This window comes from Leucopleurus acutus (assembly GCF_964270905.1).
Source record: "Leucopleurus acutus genome assembly, chromosome: 6".
Lineage (NCBI taxonomy): Eukaryota > Metazoa > Chordata > Mammalia > Artiodactyla > Delphinidae > Leucopleurus > Leucopleurus acutus.
In genome coordinates, this window is record NC_139149.1 from 57,962,524 (window position 1) to 57,988,519 (window position 25,996).

Genomic DNA, 25,996 nt, shown 5'->3' on the forward strand with positions numbered 1-25,996 from the left:
TGGAGATAACTGCTGAAGTGGTGTCCCAGGAGCACCATGGTGCATGTTTATCTGGGTGCTGGTATGGTTTGCTGTGTTTCATTCTAAGGCTAAATTTATTTGCTTTTCTGTTAATTTATGAACAGGGAATTCTTTAATAGTTTTTTCATACTCCTTTTGCACTATTCTTATTAGCTGCTTTAATTTCTGCATATGGATTCATTTATGTTTAAATGATAGACTACTTGATATAGCATATAAGAAGGTCATCTTTCTAAGACCTGGCACTTTCTATAAGTATTTTGAGTTTCAGAATTTACTCCACATGAGAGAATATTATTTCCTGCCACCAAAATATCTTTCTTGGAATAGAAGCAACATCTTTATAGAAAAAAGGTGATTTTTGTTTTGTTTTGTTCTTACAAAGTCTATGTTTCTTTTTTTGCAATAGGTAAAACTGTAAGTAGGTGATGTAGTTTCCTGGAATAAACCGTTTTTCTTAACAATAAAGAAATCACATACCCAAAATTCAAGTCTGTTGCAGTAGTCTAGGAGTAATGAGGTCCAGCACTAAGGTGGTGGCAATGGGAAACAGAAAGGCAGAGTAGAGGGGGAGACACTATGAAAGAAAACTATAGTTATGATCTGGAGATTAACTAGATAATGAAGGGAGAAGAATGAGAGTCAGGAATGATTCCAAGGTATTAAAACTGAGTACTGATGAAAGTGGGGGCAACAGTGACAGAATAAGGAGTTGCTTTGGGTGGAATGATGATAAGCTCAGTACTATTTTAAGTCATGTTTATGCAATCAGATACGAGAGGATATACTCCAGTGACCTGGCTATAAATACACCACTGAAAGGTGAGAAATTACATTTAAGAAGGATCAAAACTGGTATACTGAAGTTCCCAGGAAAAGTATATGATAATGTAAAAATCAGAGTTTCACAGATGAAAATTTAACCACTGTTATTTCAAATAAAACCCAATCATTTACAACCCAAATAATCACTAAACAGCTTTATCACTTGCTTTAATGAATGAGATCAGAACGAATTTTTGCTTTGACTTATTTTAATATATGTGAGCAATCGCATATATAACTTGGAGCTGGTAACTACATTTTATATTCTGTACCTATAAATATATAGAGAATATTATTATATGACAGTTATGATGTTAAATGGATAAAGGCAATAAATCACTTATTGAAAAAATAGTATTACTAAGGCTGGGGACAAGTTTCTCATCTATGAATTTCTAAAAAATATAATAAGGAAAATAGAACAGTCCGTTTCCCTGTAAAAAAATCAAGCTCTGAGATGAGAGTGTATATGGTTTTCACCCGTACGCATTTGTTTTAAACTGTTAGTTTAACTTGCTTCTTCCTGAGTATTTAATAGATTTAGTTATTTCTTAAATTGCTCTAACTTCCTTATACTGTTTTTTACGTTGCTTCATTTTCTTAACTGCTAGGTGAGGGGGATATTATACCCTTAGCCCCAAGAGAACAGATTTTCCACTATATAGTTATAGAATCCCCATAGAAACCTATAAAATGTTTCTACTGTATTTATGGGGACTTCCTCCAGACCAGCTGCTTTATGGAGGTTCTTATATTAGAAGAGTCTGATTCATGTACATCCAAACCCAACAGACAGCAATAAGAATCATTAAGGTTTATAAGTAACAAATACAATTACAATAGAATTTAAGTATAGAGACAACTAACAAACAAACTGAAAATAATCAGGTATTTAACAACCACCACAACCACCACCACCACCACCACTACCACCACCACCACTACTGAAGGAAGAAAATGGTTCATACTGTTTGACTTGCAAATTATACTCTGGGAATTTATTGTAACGAAGCCACTAAAAAAAACCCAGAGAAGTTCTGTACAGAGAAGTATCTGTACAACAGTATTTACTGGAATACCAAATATAATAGCATAAAACTGGAAACAACCTCACTTATAGGATAATAGAAAAAGTATGGTAACTCAAAGGAATATTATACAGACATTTAAAATGATAGATATGAAGTTTATGCAACAACATGGAAAAGTATATATGAAAAAGCATGAGGTTAAAACAACAGATCCCCAAACTGTATATGTATTATAATCACAACTATATAAAATAATATACACACTGGGTGAAATAAAAACAATTATAGTAGAATAGTGGAATAAAGGGTAACTGCCTTAAAATTTCCTTAATATTGTAAAGCTGCTTCAACTAGAGATAATCCTTTTAAAAACCATATTTATAAAAAAACTATACTTCATGTTTAAGACATATAACAATGGTCATTAAAACTTTATGCTATCCTTCTTGGGGGAAAACCCAGCAATCTTTATAATAAAAAAGAATATATGTTTTCTTAAAAAAAGAGAATTGAGGGCTTCCCTGGTGGCGCAGTGGTTGAGAGTCCACCTGCCGATGCAGGGGACGCAGGTTCGTGTCCCGGTCCGGGAAGATCCCACATGCTGTGGAGCAGCTGGGCCCATGAGCCATGGCCACTGAGCCTGCGCGTCTGGAGCCTGTGCTCTGCAACAGGAGAGGCCACAACAGTGAGAGGCCCACGTACCGCAAAAGAAAAAAAAAAAAGAGAATTGAGAAGAAAATATAAAATATGCTGAATATTTTTCCTGAAAACGTGAATTTGAGAAAAAGAAATCTTAAAAATAAAAGATAGGATTTTTAGTATACTACAAAGCTACAGTAATCAAGACAGTATGGTACAAGCATAAAAACAGAAATATAGATCAATGGAACAGGATAGAAAGTACAGAGATAAACCCACGCACATATGGTCACCTTATCTTTGATAAAGGAGGCAAGAATATACAGTGGAGAAAAGACAGCCTCTTCAATAAGTGGTGCTGGTAAAACTGGACAGGTACATGTAAAAGTATGAAATTAGAACACTCTCTAACACCATACACAAAAATAAACTCAAAATGGATTAAAGACCTAAATGTAAGGCCAGACACTATCAAACTCTTAAAGGAAAACATAGGAAGAACAGTCTATGACATAAATCACAGCAAGATCCTTTTTGACCCACCTCCTAGAGAAATGGAAATAAAAACAAAAATAAACAAATGGGACCTAATGAAACTTAAAAGCTTTTGCACAGCAAAGGAAACCATAAACGAGACCAAAAGACAACCCTCAGAATGGGAGAAAATATTTGCAAATGAAGCAACTGACAAAGGATTAATCTCCAAAATTTACAAGCAGCTCATGTAGCTCAATATCAAAAAAACAAACAACCCAATCCAAAAATGGGCAGAAGACCTAAATAGACATTTCTCCAAAGAAGATATACAGATTGCCAACAAACACATGAAAGAATGCTCAACATCATTAATCATTAGAGAAATGCAAATCAAAACTACAATGAGATATCATCTCACACCAGTCAGAATGGCCGTCATCAAAAAATCTAGAAACAATAAATGCTGGAGAGGGTGTGGAGGAAAGGGAATCCTCTTGCATTGTCAGTGGGAATGTAAACTGATACAGCCACTATGGAGAACAGTATGGAGGTTCCTTAAAAAACTAAAAATAGAACTACCATATGACACAGCAATCCCACTACTGGGCATATACCCTGAGAAAACCAGAATTCAAAAAGAGTCATGTACCAAAATGTTCATTGCAGCTCTATTTACAATAGCCAGGACATGGAAGCAACCTAAGTGTCCATCGACAGATGAATGGATAAAGAAGATGTGGCACATATATACAATGGAATATTACTCAGCCATAAAAAGAAACGGAATTGAGTTATTTGTAGTGAGGTGGATGGACCTAGAGTCTGTCATACAGAGTGAAGTAAGTCAGAAAGAGAAAAACAAATACCGTATGCTAACACATATATATGGAATCTAAGAAAAAAAAAAAGGTCATGAAGAACCTAGGGGCAAGACGGTAATAAAGACACAGACCTACTAGAGAATGGACTTGAGGATATGGGGAGGGGGAAGGGTAAGCTGTGACAAAGTGAGAGAGTGGCATGGACATATATACACTACCAAACATAAAATAGATAGCTAGCAGGAAGCAGCCGCATAGCACAGGGAGATCAACTCGGTGCTCTGTGACCACCTAGAGGGGTGGGATAGGGAGGGTGGGAGGGAGGGAGACGCAAGAGGGAAGAGATATGGGAACATATGTATATGTATAACTGATTCACTTTGTTATAAAGCAGAAAGTAACACACCATTGTACAGCAATTATACTCCAATAAAGATGTTAAAAAAAAAAAAGAAATTTTCACACCAAGGCTAGTAGAATTAATTCGTAATTTTGGAGTGGCCATGAGTCCTATGACTTCAGTTCATATGTGTGCATGTGTGTGTGATTTCATATTCCTTCTATATGTATAGTGCAACTGAATGATGATTCCTTGCTTTAGCTTTAAGTTGATGGCAATAACAGTCTAAATAATCATGCATTTGGTTTGGTTTTGAAAAGTTAAAACACACACACTCTCTCCCCAATCATTTAGCTTGGGTACTAATGTTTCTGAGGTTCCTACTTAATGAAAACTGCTGAATGTGGTGTCACTTCCTATTATAATTTTTAACAATCAGATATAAACCAAAGTACCCAGTGTAAGCTACGCAGATAAAATGTTTTTCTGTCTTGGTCATTTACTGTGTATGAAAAAGTGTCATTATAGAAGAAAATTTAAAGACAAATTTAACAAATGTATTAGGTGCCTAGTGAATTAAAAATAAAATATTGTTAGGTAAAAGGAAGAAATAAAGTTTATTAGTTTCACCTTAAAACTATTTCAGTAATCTTTAATTCCATAACAAAGTCATTTTATTACATAGTTACAATTATATTAATAGAAAAATTTAAAGAGGAAAAAGTCTTACCTTTCGTTTAAATATCCTAATCAATTAACAGTTCTTATTTTTTCAAGTTCCCTTCCTGTATTTGCGGATACACACACACACACACACACACTCTTCTACATAGCTAAAAAATATTCATAATTATGGCTTAAAACTGCTGTATAGGATTTGTGATTTGCGCCATGACAGAGTACCTAGAAATAGGCTTATCCTTCTGCTACAAACAATAATAAAACTGGATAAAATAGTATATAAACCAATTGCTTTTAGGTACTGGACTACACTTCAGACAGCACAGGACTGTGATCCCTAAAAGAAGAGAAACACAAAAGGTCAGCTCCCACATTTACCCTGGGCTTTCTGTCTGGGACATGTTCTAGACTGTGGTGCAGAGGTAGAGCCCAAGCAGAGTCTGGCTGACTCACTGAGTGGTAGTTTTGTGAGTTGAGAAGGCAGAAATCAAGGTTCAGAGCTGCTGAGATGGTGAGACTTTGTGCAGCAGAATACTGAACGAGAGGGGGTTGGACAAAGGGGAGGGTCCCTGAAGTCTGCATAGGCAGTGCAGTGCAGTGCTTGGAGATACTGGAGTTCTGGCTAAGCCAGAGTGGAGAGACCTCTCTGAACACTTCAGGCATTCAGTTAAGACTCCAGAAATGCCATGCTATAGGAATAAGAATCACGCTAGATTCAGAAAAATATCAAAATAATTTCACCTGAACAGAACCTAAAATTAAATCTGACTTGACCAAGAAGATTTGGCAATAATTTAACCACTTGCCAGGAAAAAAACCTCAACACCTTTAAAGGAAGACAACATAATCCAGATTCCACATAAGATATCATCCATAATGTCCACCAGATAATCAAAACTTTTAGCATGTGAAGGAGGAGGATAATATATTACCCTTCGGTAAATATATTTTTAATATTTTATGTGACAAAATGGGAGGCATGCAAAAAGCTGCACACTGAAGTCTGATGAATGACTTGTAGAAAAGTACTTGTATGATTGTTTGCATTGTGAACTAAATTATATGCTTTTCTCATGGAATGCTATTTTTACTTGAAAGAGCAACTATAGACAAACTATAGCTATTCAGACTTGAGTATTCGGCATCTTAAAAGTAAACAAAATCAGCCTATCACTTTAAGAAAAGAAAAAGTATTTGCTGTCAAAGATAAATTTTGTGCTTTCAAGCAAAAATTAGGATTTTGGAAAGGTTGTTTCCACCACGAGTTTGATAGCTCCCAATACTTAAGAGATTTTTCCTGATGGGAATAATGGTGTATTAACAAATGTGATTTTTGAATATTGTATAATGAAATGTGTCATCTGAATCTACATAAAACAGGGAACTAAACTTTCCAAATTATCCATACATGATGTCGTAAAATGATGCATAGGTAAAAAAAAAAATTCAAAATATAAGGTGTGGGCTTCCCTGGTGGCGCAGTGGTTAAGAATCTGCCTGTCAATTCAGGGGGCACGGGTTTGAGCCCTGGTGTGGGAAGATCCCACATGCCACGGAGCAACTAAGTCTGTGCACCACAACTACTGAGCCTGCGCTCTAGAGCCCATGAGGCAAAACTACTGCAGCCTGCGCGCCTAGAGCCTGTGCTCCGCAACAAGAGAAGCCACCGCAATGAGAAGCCCGCACAACGCAACGAAGAGTAGCCCCTACTCACCGCAACTAGAGAAAAACGGGGCACAGCAACGAAGACCCAACGCAGCCAAAAATAAATAAATAAAATAAATAAATTTATTTAAAAAAAAAGTGCAAGTTGTAACAATGGATTATAATATAGCACAATACCAAAAGTTCATTGATATGGTTTCATATTCCATATTGCAACTAAGAAACTGCTGCTGCTGAGATTTAATTTAGTATCAAGAAAAATATGGGGGGGCTGCCCTGGTGGCACAGTGGTTAAGAATCCACCTGCCAGTGCAGGGGACACAGGTTCGGACCCTGGTCTGGGAAGATCCCACATGCTGCGGAGCAATTAAGTCCATGCGCCACAACTACTTAGCCTGCGCTCTAGAGCCTGTGAGCCACAACTAGTGAAGCAAGCCCGTGCACCTAGAGCCCGTGCTCTGCAACAAGAGAAGCCACCACAATTAGACCCCCACGCACCACAATGAAGAATAGCCCCTGCTTGCCGCAATTAGAGAAAGCGCGCGTGCAGCAACGAAGACCCAACACAGCCAAAAATAAATAAATAAATATTTTTTAAAAAGGAAAGAAAAATATGGGGAATTCCCAGGTGGTCCAGTGGTTAGGACTCCTGCGCTTTCACTGCCGAGGGCCAGGGTTCAATCCCGGGTCAGGGAACTAAGATCCCACAAGATGAGGGGCACAGCTAAAAAAAAAAAAGAAAAATATCTAAAATTATCTTAAGATGCTATTATAACACTCCTCTCTTTTACAAGTACATATCTGTGTGAGGCCAAGTTTCCTTCATATAATTCAACCTAAACAACATTACACAAAAGATTAAATGAAGAAGCACATATGAGAATCCAGCTTTTTCCATTAAGCCAGACATTAGAGAGACTTACAAACATTTAAAACAATGCACTCCTTGCACTATATTTTTGGGGAGCAAATAGATATTTTCATGAAAATATGTAATTTATGTTAACATGTAATGTTTATTATTGTTTTAAAATTAATTAATATTTTACTGTTCAGTTTCAATCTCTAATATTGAACATATCAATAGATATAATCCACATAAATAAAAGGTCTTTGGGGTCCTCAATGATTTAACAGCGTACAGGGGTTCTAAGACCAAAATGTTTGAAACTATTGCTCTAAAATAAGATACAAAAAATAATCAGAAGATGTATAGCCAAAAAGCCAGTAGAGAAAAATAAAAGAACAGATGAGACAAAAAATAAACAGAAATATAACCAGATTGTATTAACTTACACTGCTACCAGGATACGGTGTTATCTTAAATTTCTCTCTCTCTTTTTCTTTCTTTTTTGGTGTTATTTTAGTAGCTCTAAAAAGGTACCAAATTGTTTTGATTTGTATTTCTTTTACTGTTGTATATTTTCCCATATGTTCACATGTACTTCCTTCTGGGTCAATCTTTTATGTCTGTTCCCGATTTATCCATATAACAAAAGGTTTTCATGCTTTTCTAACAATATAACAAATATTCAAATGTTAATCTTGATGTATGGTAGTGGAAAGTAATTTATATTTTCTATGTCTCTTAGTTTTTGTATTAGTAAAATAAATGTAATAGTTCTCAAAACAGTGTACAATTAAGACTATGTACTTTGAAATTATAATTATCCTATTTCATCAAATCTAAGATACCATTATTTTCTGTACCAGTAAGAAAGAAAAAAACACTTCCAATTACAATTGTAAGATGCCATCAATTTTAAGAAATGCCATGACTTCACAGAGATGTTAATCAGTAAAAAAAATGTCTCAGATGGATAAAATATAGTTGTTATAGGTAAATCAGAGAATAATTGAACTAACTTCAATTAAATCTTTTCTACCATTGACACTAATTTATATTTCTGAGTCCTGGCTTTCCACTTACCTTTTTTGGCCATAATAAATATTTCAGTTGATTATTTTTATTAGTAAATCAGTTTCTTACTTAGGAATGAATGACATACAAAAGACACACAGAAAGAACCAATGCCTTCCCACTTCTGCATACAAGAGATAGAGGTCACAGCTGCTGGAAAAAAAACAATATTTACTTCTCTCATTACACATTTATTGACAACCTATAACTATTAGGCACTGGGCTGTGAACTGGGGACACGAAAATGAAGAAGATTTGGTAGAACTCAAAACTGTTAGGAAGATGAGGAGTTGTAATTGATTATTAAAGAACAAAGACTTTATCAGATAGACAGTAAGATGAGAATATGTACATGGGGGGCATTCTTTTAAAAAACTCAAAATTCAAATAATACTAATGCTTATAAAATACGAAGTTTCATCTCTACCCTACTTCTTATCCCCATGTCCATCCCTGAGATAAACAGTGTTATCAGTATGATGTGGACCTTTCCAGACATTTCTCTGTGTATATAAAAACAAAGATATGTATATACTGTAGCACATGTATAGAAATTCCTTAATAAAAATGAGGCCATACTAGAGATACTTTTCTGCAACTTGCTCTTTCTGTTTAATGACATACCATAGCCATCTCTTGGTATCAATACACATGGATCTCTCTTATTTTTATTAACTGCTACATTGTTTTCCAATGTATGGATGTAACCATATTTTTTAATGGCTTTATTGAGGTATAACTGACATACCGCACATATTTAAAGTATATGATTTGATACATTTTGACAAATGTAATATGCGTGAAAACGTCACCACAACCAAGTTAATAAATATATCCATTACTCTCAAGTTTTCTGGTGCACCTTTGTAATCCCTCCCTTCCACCCCTCCCCTTCTCGCCACACCCCCCTCCTGCTTCACTAACAACCACTGATCTGTTGTCGGCCTCTATAGATTAGTTTGCATTTTCCAGTACAGTAAAAGTAAAGTATATACTCTTCATTTCTAGCTTCTTTCACTCAGCATAATTATTTTGAAATGCATTCATGTTGTTGTGTGTATCAATAGTTTCATTCCTTTTTTATTAGTAGTGTTCATTATATAGATATACCACAATTTGTTTATCCATTTACTTGTTGATGGACATTTGGGTTGTTGCCAAATTTGACTATTACACATAAAGCTATGAACAATCATGCAAAAGTCTTTGTATGCTTTCTTTTCTCTTGGATAAATATCTAGGAATGGAATGGCTGAATCATATAGAGGTTGTATGTTTAATTTTTTAAGAAACTGCCAAGCTGTTTTCCAAAGTGGTTGCACCATTTTATATTCCCACCAGCAGTGTATGAAAATTCCAGTTCCTCTACATCTTCACCAACAGTATTGGTACAGTATTTTGAATTTTAGCTGTTCTAATAAATGTTTGGTAGTATTTCATTGTGACTTTAATTTGCACTTCCCTAATGACTACTGATGTTTGAGCATCTTTTCATACGTTTGTTATCAGTGTATCTTCTTAGGTGAAGTGTCTGTTCAATATTTTGCCCATTTTTATTGGGTTGTTTATCGAATTTTGAGAGCTTTTTATATATTCTGATTTTATTCTTTTATCAGTCATAAAAATAAGCAAAATATTGATATATGCAACAACATGCATAAACCTAAAAATAATGATCCTTAGTAAAAGAGGCCAGAAAAAAAAGAGTATATATTGTGATTCCCTTTACATAAAATATTGGAAAATGCAAACTAATCCATAGTGCATGCTATGTTCTTTCTCCCCTCCTTCCTTCTTTCCTCTCTGGTTTGTTGGCAGACAAATTCTCTTGACACCAAACCTTACTCAGGTTTATCTTTCTCTGCAAGCTTAGTTTGAAGGCTGGGTATTATGTATCCTCTGCACTTTTCTGTAATCTGAGGGTTTCAGAGGTGGGGGAGAAGGGGGAACTCCACTGGGTAGTTGGCAGCCTTTATTTTATGAGGGTCTGGGTCTGCTTGTTTTTTTTTTTTTTTTTTTTTGAGATTTATTAAGTCCTATCTATGCTAGGTTTCACTTATCTAGTTAGGATGTGTCCTATTCCTAAGGGGGTTTCCCTTGGGCTTTGGAGAGTTTCAATTCAGCATGGAACTCTGGAAAATGGTGAGCCCCATGATTTTCCCTGCTCTACTAAGACCTCAAATTTTTCTGTGATAGGTAAGAACATTTATTTTCAAGGGCTCTTTCTCAACATTTGCCAGGGCTGCCTAATGAGTATTAGTAATGATTTGTCAGCTGACCTTTCCCTAGTACTGCTTCTGAGGGATAAAGATAGGGTTAGGAGCCACTCTGAGCCACACATGAATCTATAGTTTCTTTCCTTGGTCACTAATTGTCTATGTATGAACAGTATGAACTCTTGTAGTTGCTGTTGGCATAGTTTTTGCTTGCTTTTACTACTTCTTATTCATTTTGTTGGAGGAGGAATACTTTGTTTTTCAGATTCATTCCATCTTCTTTACCTGGAGGATTCAAGCTTATTAGTGAAACAGACTAGAGCTCCTTTAGAGCCGTGATCATCTGCTGTTCCTCTCTTGAGTACTGCTCTGAACCTAGCCCAGTGATGGGTACACGTCAATATAACAAAAATGCTAAGGAAAAAAGATATCATTTCATGTTCTATAATGGTTAACTCTACGTGTCCTGACAACAGAGCCTGATTAATTCTCCTAAAATACTTCTTTTGTCACACCATTTACCCAGTTTCAAAATGTGAAACCTCTCTTCCAAGTGGGCTGGTCTATTTGCTTGCTTTTGTACACGAAATATACCTCGTGTACAATGCAGATCTTTGCTCATGTCTAGAACAAAAGGGTTTTCACTATTTAAATCCTCCTCATCCTTCAGAGCCCAGGTTAAATCCTACCTGCCCTATGAAATCTTATTGACTTTCTTACATCCCCATCTCAAAAATCTCTTCCTATTCTGAAGACTATTCCTATGGTCTTCACTGTCTTCACTGTATGACCCTGCATAGTCCTCTATACTGTTTATTTATTCACTGGTATATATCTCAACTCTCCATCTTATAATAATAACAAGAATGATGCCTTTTAGGGAGCTTACTACTACTAAGTGTTTTACATATTTATTTCCTTTAATACTCACAACACCTCATGAAAAAAACTTGCTCAAATTCCTCAAATTCTAACCCTGGAAAGGGGTAGAGTCAGGGCTTAAATTCAGATTTTTTGGGTTCTGAAGCCCATGTTTAGCTATGATATTTTTTAAATTTATTTTTTATTTATTTTTTATAGCTATGATATTAACTCTCAGTCTAGCTGTAAATTTCAAGTAGACATGAACTGGATCTCCTATTTCTCTACATTGATTCACTTATTCAAACAAACTTATTTGGTGCCTATAATATAGAGAATATAGCAATGAAACAGATATAAGCTAAGTTCTTCTCTGAAGAGTCATACAATCTAATAATGAAGATAAAACAGACACATAAGTAACTAAAGTACATGTTAGGAAATGGTAATAATAATAATACAGCTAATTCTTATGTGTTGCTTATTTATCATGTATATACAATTTATATTATAATATATATATACTAATTCAATCCTTACAAGAACTCTATGAGGTTAATATTACTATTATTAACCCATTTTAGAGATGAGGAAACTGAGGCACAGAGAGATTAAGTAACTTCCTAAAGTTAGACATGTAGACTGCCCCTTTTAACATCTAGATTGCCTCTCATGACAAATTATTGTATAAATAAAGTTCAGACTATATAGTAAGAAAGAATTCTTGATACCTGAACTCTATTGGGATGCTGGAAACAGTTATTTAAATGGGTTATGTAATAGAAAGTCATGTTACAGGATATAGGTCTTGCCTTGGATCTACAGAGAATCACTTAGCTCAGTGTTTTTAAACTAAAGGTCATGACACTTTTAGTGAGTCATGAAATCAATTTAGTTAGTCCATCTACATTTAAAAAGAGAAAAAAACAAAAATGGAGCAGAAAAGAACAAATGGAAACTATGAGTGCATGTCTTACATGGTAAAACTGCATAGGAAACTTCTGTTCCTGTTTCATATATGTGCATGTGTTATACGTACAGGTACTGTTCCATGATGTAAACTATTCTCCTTACTGTGGGTCATGCCAAAAAGCTTGAAAGCTGCTGGCCTAGCTGATTTAGTTATATGATAATACAAGTGCTTACTGCTTCCTTATAAATTTCGGGGGTCCCCTGAAAAGTTCCTATACACTTAAACCAGGAGCAGCGTGGAATAAGGAATGATTCTTCCAAGTAACCGTGTAATTTGCTCAATACAGACAGATGTCTGGGCCATGTCTCACAAGCACTCTGAATATAGTTTCATGTCAGTGCCCCCCAAATTGATAAATGTACTAAGTATAACTAAAAGACTATAAGTGGAATACAAAATGATTTAGTCACTGTGGAAAAGTTTGGCGGTTCTGCAAAAAGTTAAATGTAGAATTACCACATGACCCCACAGTTCCATTCCTAGGTGACTCAAACAAGTACATGTACACACATGTTCACAGCAGCTCTGTTCACAAGAGCCAAAAGGTGGAAATAGCTTAAATGTCCATCAGTTAATGAGTGGATAAACCAACTGTGGTATATACATACAATGGAATACTATTCTGTCATAAAAATGAATCAAGTACTGATACATGCTACAATATGGATGGATCTCTAAGACTTTATGCTAAGGGAAAGAAGCCAGACACAGAAGATCACATATTGTATAATCTCATTTATACGAAATATGCAGAAGAGGTAATTCTCTAGAGAACACAGATTGGTGGTTGCCAGGGGCTGGGAACTGTAGCATGAGTGTAAGAGGCCTAATGGATAAGGGATTTTACTTTAGAGTTATGGAAATGTTTTGGAACGATGCTGGTTGCACAAAATCGTGAATGTAATTAATGCCACTGAACTGTTCACCTAAAATGGTTAATTTTATGTTATGTGAAATTCACTTAACTAAACTATTAAGAATTAAGAGCCTATAGGCAGATGTAAATACTAGTAATATCCAGAATCTGGAGGGCAAATATTACTCAGGATATAGAAACTGAAGAAAAATGGTATTTTTATTTTTTCTCAAAAAATTTTTAACAAGAGGTTCATGTATAGAGTAAATAGTTCTTATTAACTAAACTAGAGGCTAAAGGGAAAAATGAACTGTACACAATTCTGATCAACATCTCTGAGAGAAAACTGACATGTACTTGTTAAGAGACTTCTTAAAAATCAAAATTCAGCATGAGGAGACATTATTCTTAAATATAAAGGAGGAAATAAGGAAGGAAGTGAGAACTTTTAGACAGAACTTTGGACTTGAAGTAAGGAGAAAGTAAACCAGTCTTCTGGTTTTCAGTTTAATTTACTTATCTTCTCTTCAAGCAAAAAACTGGGGTGGGGGACATGGGAAGGTGATGTGAAGCAACTACTTTCCTCTTCCCTTGGAGAAAATTATTATTTTTTTATTATTACAGTATGTATCTGCTTTGGAGAGAGTTCACTAGAGGTATCCTGCACAGGCAGGGTAACTTCTTTGGGGGTATGCTATGGAGAAGGATGGCTGTAGAGATCAGATCAAGGTTTTTCAAACTCTGGTCAGCTGAACCCTAAAGGTCCTCTAGGCTGCTAGAGGGAGGGAGGGGTGGGAGAGGAAAAGGGAAGTGGAGCTGTCAATGCCCCAAGCCTCTATGACCACTTCACTTCACTCAGAGTAGGTTTGTTTTTACCTTTTAAATATTGGGATTCTATGTTAAGTCTTCACTTGGAAAAAAAATTCTACTAAAGTTTGAAACCATTGGACTGCATCAAGGATTCCTAAACCTGGTAGCTCAACAGAATTACTAAAAGAACTTTTTCAAATTACAAATTCCTGGGCCATACCCCAAGGGATTCTTGTGCAGCAGCCCTAAGCTAGCCCACAGTGTTTGAGAGGCACTGAACCAGATGACCCTTGCTTCCCTGACAGCCTATGACAAAACAGAACTTAAATGGGCAGGCAGGAATCTTGGGCAAAAAAGTTAGTGATAGCAAATGGAAAAAGAAATGTAGACAACTAAATCACTAGAGTTTACTGACAAAAAACAAAACAAAAAACCTGGCAAATGAGGAGCTTGCCTAGGACCAGAAGTTCCTCTGGAGGTTTAACTGTTTGACAATTATCTCACAGCCTATTATAACTGTCCAAATTGGTGATGATAGTCAAAATGGTTTAACTTAGTAACTGTCCAAGAAAGTATAATGTCGGCCACACATGTAATTTAAAATTTTCTCGTAGCCATGATAAAAAAGTGAAAAGGAAATTAATTTTAATAAAATACTGTAATTCAACATATCCAAAATAATATCATTTTAACATTTACTGAATAATTAAGTACAAAAATTATTAATGATATACTTTACCTTTTACTTGTATTAAATCTTCAAAATGTTATAGCACATCTGAATTCAGACTAACCAGGTTTCAAGTGCTCAAAAACCATATGTGGGTAGGGGCCACCATATTGTATAGTGCAGGACTAATTAATAAAGTCAATCTATTTACTTTTAAAATTGATATTGTGTTGCAATATAAACATAGAAAGTCCATGAATTACTTTCCCAGCCCTAGAGGTCCTGCTCCCAAGGCTAGTCAGATAACAATCTTGTCTGCAGATATTATACCCAACCTCACATCTTCAGCCCTGACTGCTCTCTCTTCCTAGCAGTGGAGTCTATGTTCTGGACATTTTTCTCAGGATGTCCCTCTCTGAAAACCTATTCAAAATATCTAAAATTAAATGCACCATCTTTATTCCAAAATAAAAAATCAATTTACCTCTTATTTTGTCTAATACCTATATCTGTTATGAGCACTCATATACAAGTCTTTATGTGGACATATATTTTCATTTATTCTGGTAAATACCTAGGAGTGGGTGGAATTGCTGTGTCATATGGTAAGTGTATATTTAACTTTATAAGAAACCACCTGTTTGACATAGAGAACAAACCAGTGGTTTTACCAGGGGGAGAGAGAAGAGGGAGGGACAATATAGGGGTAGGGAATTAAGACGTACAAACTATTATGTATAAAATAAGCTACAAGGATTAGAATATAGCCAATATTTTGTAACTATAAATGGAGTATAACCTTCAAAAATTGTGAATCACTATACTTTATACCTGTAACTTATATAATATTGTACATCAACTATACTTCAATTTAAAAAAAGAAGATAAAAACAAAACAAACAAACAAAAAAAAAGGGCTTCCCTGGTGGCGCAGTGGTTGAGAGTCCGCCTGCCAATGCAGGGGACATGGGTTCGTGCCCCGGTCTGGGAAGATCCCACATGCCGCGGAGCGGCTGGGCCCGTGAGCCATGGCTGCTGGGCCTGCACGTCCGGAGCCTGTGCTCCGCAACGGGAGAGGCCACAACAGTGAGAGGCCCGCGTAATGCAAAAAAAAACAAAAAACAAACAAACAAAACAAGAAGATAAACCACCTGTTTTTCTTCTATTATATTTAAAAAAAATCAATTTACCTCTTGATTTTCCTATTTCTATTAGTCATCTAGGATCAAACCTTCAGAGTCAAATGTTTCCTTTTCCTTTAGTCTACAAAAGCACCAAGTTCTATTTTTCTTCCCTTACAATCTCTCTCATTTTCCCTTTTCTGCTTCTAGTTCTACCTGCTGATCTATCCTTATACTGTTATACAAATACTTATACTTAATATACCATGTATAATGAATGCCATTTCTCTTTAGTGGCTCTGTAATACCTTTCACTTCAGGTGTGGATTTAAGACCACACACAATCTTGCTCCTACCCCACACCTGGTCTATTACCATTCCAACCTTATCATTTACCAATCTCCTAGAAGAGACTTTATTTTTGGCAAACTATCCTGTTCTCCTGAATATGCCTTATACTTCCTCATCTAGGTGAATATGACTGTCTACCCACCTAGAATGCCCTTACTCCAGCTTTACCTATCTATTATTCCATAAATATTTATGTGTCAGGCACCATACTGGGTACTAGAGAAAGAATAAATATCTCAGTTTCCCCATTTAAACCTTCCTTTATATGCCAATTATAACTCAATAAAGCTGAAAAATAAATCTTCCTGACTATGCCAAAATAGAAGTGATCCTGCATTGTTGAGTTGTTCTTTTTTTTTTTTTTTTTTTTTGCTGTACGCGGGCCTCTCCCGTTGCGAAGCACAGGCTCCGGACGCGCAGGCCCAGTGGCCATGACTCTCGGGCCCAGCCGCTCTGCGGCATGTGGGATCCTCCCGGACCGGGGCACGAACCCGTGTCCCCTGCATCGGCAGGTGGACTCTCAACCACTGCGCCACCAGGGAAGCCCTTGAGTTGTTCTTATACAGACCTATGCCTTATAAGAACACCCTGGGCCCTTACAATTTGCTGCCTTGTATTCCTAATTATCAGTTTTTCCTATAAATACCCATCTATCTTCACAAATAAAGGGTGGATTTCCTAAAAGCATGAATTAAGGTCAAACCAATGTGTTCTCCCTGGTGCTCAGTAAGCAGCAGGTACTGAGTTCACATTTGCTGATTGATAAGTACTTGTAATAGAGGCAAATGGAGGGCTCTACCTAGAAAAGAAGCCCCCTCAGTGATATGCTGCCAAATCAGGATCAGAGGTGAGCAGGGAGGGCCTGCAAGAACCCAAAGCTGAGGAAAGCACTTGGGAAACTTCACTTTTCTAATTCTCTTTGCAAAGAAATTCAGAATTGGCAACATTTAAGTTGGGATCAGTTACCCTTGCTTTTAACTTCAACAACATAAGTGCTCAATTTAAAAAATCCTTTTCTGGCACTAAATGAAAATAACACTGGTGATGCTTAATGTACATACATTATATCACACTTAAAAGATAACTTACCAGGCTTCCCTGGTGGCGCAGTGGTTAAGAGTCCGCCTGCCGATGCAGGGGACACGGGTTCATGCCCCGGTCCGGGAAGATCCCACATGCCACGGAGCGGCTGGGCCCATGAGTCATGGCCGCTGAGCCTGCGCTCCGCAACGGGAGAGGCCACAACAGTAAGAGGCCCGTGTACCACACACACACAAAAAAGATAACTTACCACATGTTGTGTTCAAAAACTTTGGCTGGATCAGTTAAAATCCTTGATCCCAGAGGGGCCACTGGGTGATAACTACTTCGGTATCTGTGAGGCACCTTTCTTATCCTTAGACGAGAAAAATAATTTCTCCAAATCACATTCATCCTCATCAGTACCTGGAAAGTTACAAACAGTTAATTAGTCAATATGGATTAAACGACATATTATTTATCTAAGAGCCAATAACTGGCCTAAAAGGTTTACAAGCTGAGAAAGGACATGAAAACTAAAAAATTTGAAAGGGAAGATGGGCATGGTAGCTTCTTTCCTGAAGTATTTTTCAGGCCAAGAGAAGGACAAAGAATATCTGGAGTGTCCAACATTGCCTGGCATTCTTTATAAGTCACAGCCTTGACCAACTTGGCTTTCTTTGGTATTTGCTTATATAATTTTTAGCACATGGCTAAAGCATGTAAGCCCAGAATCTGGATTTTGTATACTAAAAAGTTTTTTTAAGTGATTTTATTATTTTGTTTTGGGAATTCTAGGCAAATGTATTTCTAGGGAATATTTGATGACCACTAGACCAAAAACCCAAGTATAGGAGCAGAATAAGAAAACAAATTTTAAAAATCTCATTCCCTGGGCTGGGCTGAATAATATGAATATTGGTAAAATAACTATATTAAGATATGATCCCAACAGTTCTTATTCTAACAACCCTGTATACATACATTTTAAAGAATAATCAGTAATGCATTTGCAAAACAGATTTCCCTGTACAAAACGCATGCTTAAATCCCAGCTCAAGAGGAGAATCATCATTTGATTAGCCAAATCTATCTCCATTTCTGGAGAATAACTTAAACATTTAAAGAGTATGTTATTTTAATTATGTACTGGCATATATGTCGGCTTAAAATCTTCATGGAAAAGTATAAAAAATAAGCTCTAAAGAGCTTATGTTTTCCAATAAGAATTCATTGTAATACCGCTTGGCATTTCACCCCCATTCAGTTGTTAATCGCAACATTCAGCCTAACGCTGTAAACTGTCAGGTAGAAACGGATGATGAAAGGTGTGTATATATAATATGCATTAGAGACTATCCCAGGTGCTATCAGGCATAAAAATGACATGTATTGTACACCCTTTACCACCTTACTGAAAGTCAATGGGTTTTAAGACTACGAATTCCAAAACAAACTGCAGAATGTCAAAAACATCTCATTGTGCTTTTAAACATAAAATTCAAGATTTTCCTTTTGGGAAAAAAAGGCTTAGTTATACACACCAAAAAGACTGCAATGATTCCATTCAAATGTGACTAACAGTGATGAGAAATGAAACATTCAATAGCTAGTGCAGATCTCCTGTTTCTTATTTGTTTTTCCTTCTCCACTAAATGCAAGCTCTTTGGTGGAGGCAAATGAAATCAAATGCTCTGCCTACCACTACCTTTCCTCTGATGTGCCTTTGTTCTTTTCTCCTGTCACTGTTCCACATAAGACTAACAAAACCCTACTAGCACAATTATTTTTAGAGCTCTCTTTCTGCACTGAACATTATTCATAAAATCTTCCGTATGCTGAAGAGTAGAAATGGATTACACCTAGAAAAAGAGGCAATTCATGCTCAAAAGTATGAAATGATGTAAATGTTTTCCACCCAGGAAAGCCAAATCAAAATGAAATTTCAATCCTTCAAATAATCACGTGATACTTATCTATATCTATCTATATATAGAAGAGGAAGAGAAGGGAAAAAAAGATGTTTCTCTCACTATAAATGCCCAAGAACATCTACAGACAGCTGGAGACAAAAAGGCATAACCAGATTGGATATTAGGCAATTCAGGAAAATGTCAGAGAAGTGTGTGCCTTGCAGACCACTAGCCCATAGAAAAACACGGTATAGCCAGGGCCTAAACATGTGGCAATTTGTCCAGCTTAGGCAGCTTTTTCTAATTAACCACACAAACATCTTTATTTCATTTATGTATTATCTACAACAGCCTTGCAATGCTCTTCATCTTTTATATTATATAAATATATAGTAAACTGTATAATAAACATAATATAAATACATAATACAACTACTTAACATAAATGCTTTCTCAAATAAATTGCAACCTTCTAAGGGCAGCACCAAGCTGCTTGTGAATTAATTGTTTGACTGACTACACAAAAATGGTACCTGTCTGACATAAATTTAATTGGAAGGAAGGTACTTCATATTTCCCAAGGTGGCTCCTTAGATCCCTGCAGTGTGGAAGAAGGAAGTGACCGAAGAGTTGACACTATACAGGCAGCTATCCAGTTATCGTCACTGCAACGCTTAATAAATATGTGCTTTATGTTATGACTATCATGTTAGCTTAATGTTTACTAGGTCATGGTTCCATTTTGTGATGAGAAAAAAAGAGAAGGGCAGGGTCAGCTCCCAAAAGAATTCTGGTAGAGAAAATTGGTTTCTGCCACCAGAGAGTCCCACTCTCTTTAGGTACCCTCGATTAACTCTCTTTTGGCATACCCTAATTTGTTTGTTTGTTTCTTTTTGGAGTGCAAAGTTTATTTATTTAAAACATCTTTATTGGAGTATAACTGCTTTACAATGGTGTGTTGGTTTCTGCTTTATAACCAAGTGAATCAGCTATACATATACATATATCCCCATATCTCCTCTCTCTTGCATCTCCCTCCCACCCTCTCTATACCACCCCTCTAGGTGGTCACAAAGCATCGAGCTGATCTCCCTGTGCTATGTGGCTGCTTCCCACTAGCTATCTATTTTACATTTGGTAGTGTATATATGTCCATGCCACTCTCTCACTTCATCCCAGCTTACCCTTCACCCTCCCCGTGTCAAGTCCATTCTCTACATCTGCGTCTTTATTCCTGTCTTGCCGCTAGGTTCATCAAAACCTTTTTTTTTTAGATTCCATATATACGTGTTAGCATACGATACTTGTTTTTCTCTTTCTGACTTACTTCACTCTGTATGACAGACTCTAGGTCCATCCACCTCACTACAAATAATTCAATTTCGTTTCTTCTTATGGTTGAGTAATATTCCATTGTATATATGTGCCACATCTTCTTTATCCATTCATCTGTCAATGGACACTTAGGTTGCTTCCATGTCCTGGCTATTGTAAATAGAGCTGCAATGAACATTGTGGTACATGACTCGTTTTGAATTATGGTTTTCTCAGGGTATATGCTCAGTAGTGGGATTGCTGGGTCATATGGTAATTCTATTTTTAGTTTTTTAAGGAACCTCCATACTGTTCTCCATAGTGGCTGTATCAGTTTACATTCCCACCAACAGTGCAAGAGGGTTCCCCTTCCTCCACACCCTCTCCAGCATTTATTGTTTCTAGATTTTTTGACGATGGCCATTCTGACGGGTGTGAGGTGATACCTCACTGTAGTTTTGACTTGCATTTCTCTAATGATTAGTGATGTTGAGCATTCTTTCATGTGTTTGTTGGCAATCTGTATATCTTCTTTGGAGAAATGTCTATTTAGGTCTTTGGCATACCCTAATTTGAATACAAGTTTAATTAAGATATTATTTGCATAATGAAATTGTACGGATTAGTACTTTTATTTGAAATAACACAAAGAAGCATAGCTAAAAATATTCTATTCACCCAAAAGAAGGCAGGAAAGGAAGGAGAAACCAAAGATCAGATGGAACCATTAGAAAACAAATACCAAGATGACATATTTAAATCCAACCATATCAGTAATTACATTAAGTGTAAATGGATTCTAGTTAAAAGACACAGGTTGCTAATTTGTATGAAAAAGCAATGCTCAACCATATACAGGTCTCCCCCACTATCCAAAAGTGGAGGATTCCTGTGAAACCTTTTGTAAGCCAAAATGGCGTAAAGCAAAAAAGCAATTACCTTAGGACACATCTTGTTAACAAAATAAATCAAGATAAAGTACAGATGCTCAAAGCTATGGCGGCTTAATGCTGGGATGCTGAGTGTAGTTCCCAGGGAAGGAGCTTGGAGGTGCCGCTCTTGATGCTCAGGGTTTGCACCGCCTCTATAACAGCTCACTGCAAAACAAACACTGAAAGCTATTTTCGGTTTTCACCTTTTTTCGTAGAAGTGAAAATCCTCTTCAGATTTCTTTCATTTAGACCAATGTAGGTCTTTCATCAAAGTGAAGGAGGTAAAGCAAACTTTCAAAAAGCAGGGCATACCTATATTGTCTATAAGAGAAGCACTTTAAAGATACAAATAGATTACAATTAAAAAAGAAATGGGACCTGGTAGCCCTACAAGCATTTGGTGTTAAACATAAACTCTGCGCAATGATGACTGGGATGGTAAAAGAGCAGGACAAATATTTGAGCAGGAGAGCAGTCCTTTCTTGATTCCTTCCGGTGAGCAGGGGTTGCTGCTGACATTTCTTCTTATCTGAGGTGGTGGGATCTAGGTCTTTCCAGATCTTTCCAGTTCACCTCCAGTGTTTTAATTGCTCTGGAGATACAACGGAGCAATAAACTTGGGAAGCTGCCCTTTACACCTGCTGGCATTTGAGGGTATAGGAGTGAGTTAAAGGGTTAGGAATCAGAAATTACACTTATTTAATGAAGCAACTTAGTAGCTCCACTTTTTTGTCTTTCATTATTCATATATTCAGTTGTGAAATCTGACATACATACAGACAAGTGCATAAAACACAGATGTTTAATAAACAGTCGTAAAAGAAACAGCCCTTCAGCATACTTGTGCTCAGCAGCCCCTGCTCCCACCTCAAACAAAAGCCCCCGCCCTGCCTGGTGCTCATTTCCTTCCTTGTGTGTCCCCAGTTTTGCCATCTACTGATGCATTCCTAAACAACACTGTTTAATTTTGCCTATTTTTGAACCTTATATAAATGACGATCCTACTTTATATCTTCTTGGGCTCTGTAGTACATTGAAAAAAAAGAAAACAAAAAGAGATACCATGCAAACACTGCATGAAAAAAACTAATGGAGGTATAATAATAGACAAAATAGACTTTTAAAAAGACTATTACATTTAATAATGATGAGCCAATTCATCAAGACATAAAAATCCTAAATGTACATGTACCTAATACCAGAGCTTCAAAATACACGAAGCAAAAATAGAATCTTTTAAAAGGAAAAATTAACAAATTCACGGCAATACTTGGAGATTTTAATAGCCCTCTCTCAGTAATAAACAGAACAACACTCAGAAATGAACTATCAAAAAATCAATAAGGACATAGGAGTTTTGAACATTATCAACTTGACCTGAATGACATTTATAGAAAGAGCAATATACCTAATAACAGCAGAATACACATTTTTTTCAACTGATCATGAACCATTTGCCAAGGCAGACCACATATGCTGAGCTATAAGACAAGTCTTAATAAATTCCAAAGTATTCAAATCATACAGAGTATGTTTTCTGACCACAATAGCAATATTAAATGTTAATATTTTTGATGAATTGACTCATTAATAAATGCCCCTCCTTATTTCTAGTAATAGTCATTTTTTTGAAGTAAATTTTATGTATATTTTACCACAATAAAAAAACAAACCAAAAAACCTTCCTACAAAGAAAACTGGAGGCCCTGATGACTTCACTAGTGACTATCAAATGTTTGAGGAAATAACACCAATCTTACACAGACTCTTTCAGAAAATAGGGGAGAGAACACTTCTCAATTTGTTTTATGAGGCCAGCATAACGTGGAAAAGTAGTACAACTGTGTGAAATAAAGGTCTGAATATTGGCCACATTATTACAATGCAGTTTTCCCACAGACTTAGGGCTTCTCATTATAGTTCCTAGTTATCAGGTGTTTGTCAGGAATAAAACTTGCAGATATTCAAAAGAGGGAAGCCTGGTAAGAGTTTTCTAGGCATGTCTTGGTGTGCTTTAACTGCTAAGGCAGTTTGAGTTACAACAGTCCAGAGCAGAGAAATACGAAGGCAACAAGAATTTCCACAAATCCTTGTTAGGAGTTTGAGTTTTAATTTACTGTTGGAAGCACCTTAAAAGGTTTGTGGTCCTGATGCTTCACTTAACTTAGCTCAAACTGATTCTGCCATATCAAATTCTAGTCCATATAATCAAGTGGTATTTCTTTTACTTACTTTGCCTATAGGTTCTCACTTTCAGCTCACCATCCTACGGTGGTTCTTCCTCTCAAGTCCTATCAAGGTCAGAATGAAACAGAATGGGGCTTCCCTGGTGGCGCAGTGGTTGAGAGTCCGCCTGCCGATGCAGGGGACACAGGTTCATGCCCCGGTCCGGGAAGATCCCACATGCCGTGGCACGGCTGTACCCGTGAGCCATGGCCGCTGAGCCTGCGCGTCCGGAGCCTGTGCTCCGCAACGGTAGAGGCCACAACAGTGAGGCCCGCGTACCGCAAAAAAAAAAAAAAAAAAAAAAAATGAAACAGAATGAAGAAGGAGCACGGGTTTAGGGCCATGGTCCTCTGATATCTCAACACCAAGACTCAGTCATGAATAGTCAGTTGGCTAAAGCAATCACTGAGGAACAGATCCAGACAGGAACTGAAGCTCATATGGGTATCAGAGTGAGAGAATTTCATTATCAATAGCATTTATTATGCTATAACTACATTGGTATGCCATGAAGAGCTGACAGACTTCCTGCCAGCTCTCAGATGTAGGTAAGTGTGCGCCCATTTTAGAATACAAGGAAACAAACAAATGTATAAAATGACTTGGGTTCCACATATATATCGTATGACAAGCCAAGGAGAAGGTGGTTTTAACACTCACAAGTTTTCTGAGCTTACCACTAACACCACATTATGCTTGCAGCAAAGGCAGTAGCCTTGGTGTAGAAGGATGACTTGTAGGGAAGAGATCTCTGCCCTACCTCCAAATTTTGGCTAAATGCTTTGCTTTCCACTAAAATGTGGCACTTTTCACAATGACTCACAGCCCTACCATACCATACCAACAAAACTATATCATATTCTTCTGAAACAGGTAAGATGTATATAGGATATTTCATGTTTTAAGTAACTGCCAATGTTATTTTTGTAGAGTAATTGTTTTAACTACTTCTTAAATAAAAGGGATAATTTTAGTAAAAGGAAATACTGCATGCCATACATTGCAATTTGAAAAAATCTTTGAGGAAGTAAATCACCAATCCCAATTTATTTTTCATATAAATATTAATATTTAAAAAAGTTAAGTATTTACCATGTTTGAGGCCCTGTTCTAAGCACTTTACATGTATTATCTTATTTAACCTCTATTTCCCTACCAAGGGGTCCTATTTTTATACCCATATTACATAGGAAAACCTCACAGAGAATGAAGTAAAGTAACATGCTTAAAGTTACCCAACCAATAACTAATGGGGCTTCAACTTGACCCAAAGCAGTTGAACGGGAGAGCCTATGCTCTACCTTTTTTTAAAAACATCTTTGTTATGCACATATATACAATTTGCGCCCTACCTTTGTACACCACACATACAAGAAGGATCACAGTATTGACTCCCCAGTCTTTACTGGGGTTGCTAATTTGTTGTATTTGATTTAAGGAAGCCCAGAATTTCTTCCCTCCCTTCATCTTTCTTAATTCTGTTTTTTTCTCTTGGGCCTTAATCAAACAGCAAGCAATGCCACTGGGAGACGCCAGTCCCCAGATGTAGGGCAGCACAGTCATTCTCTTTTTCAGTACTCAAATCTCAAGGTACAGGCAAAGTGCTCTTGCATAACCTAAATAACGTAACATTTTAACACCCTGTTCTTTTCACTGGTCTTTTACTTTTACTCAGTTGAGGAGTAGAGGCAAAGAAGGACTTCTTTCCCTTACTATTTAAGCTTGAGCCTAAGATTGCTTCCTCACATCTCAATACTATTGGAAGGGCACCAAAGAACTAGAGCAAATAGTACTGTTGTTCGTGTGAATCTGTAATGATTATCCTTGGAGCACTTCGCTGGCTTTGAGCTGCCTCCCTAAGAATGATTCCCAGTTGTCTCAGCTCACTGAAATCTCAGAGAAAGAAACTGCTGTTAATCATACACTAAATGCCTGCCCTTTGCTTAAAAGTTAACTTCCCTTGTATGTTTCCTGGGTTCTGAGCATCCTTTAAATGAGTAAATTAGTGATACATTCATGTTTTTACCTTTGTAACTGTTTAGCTTTCCTTCTCTGGCTGGGAAGCTGGTACAAAGGTTTCATTCAGAGGAACAAACAACATCTAGATAAAGCTGCACTAACATTACCTGAGAGGCTACCATTAATGAGAGCAAATTAAAGTGCTATTATTGTACTGTTTTGAATAGTGAAAGCCACAGGTAAGAAACACTTAAGTATCAACTACAGGCGTGAAAACTGAAGCTTCAATTAACTCTGTCAATTTCAGAGAACTCTGAGGGTGACTATCTGTGAGGCAAAGAGCTCAGGCAACT

The 25,996-nt window shown here is 36.7% G+C and overlaps 1 protein-coding gene across 1 annotated transcript in view; it reads right to left on the reverse strand.

The window, feature by feature from the left end:
- METTL8 (methyltransferase 8, tRNA N3-cytidine) overlaps positions 1–25,996 on the reverse strand; it is a 77,368-nt gene that overhangs the window by 24,247 nt on the left and 27,125 nt on the right. The window contains exon 2 of the mRNA XM_082841639.1: positions 17,571–17,725. Coding sequence (XP_082697765.1) covers positions 17,571–17,719 — 149 coding nt within the window. The 5' untranslated portion in view covers positions 17,720–17,725. The remainder of the gene's footprint in view (positions 1–17,570; positions 17,726–25,996) is intronic.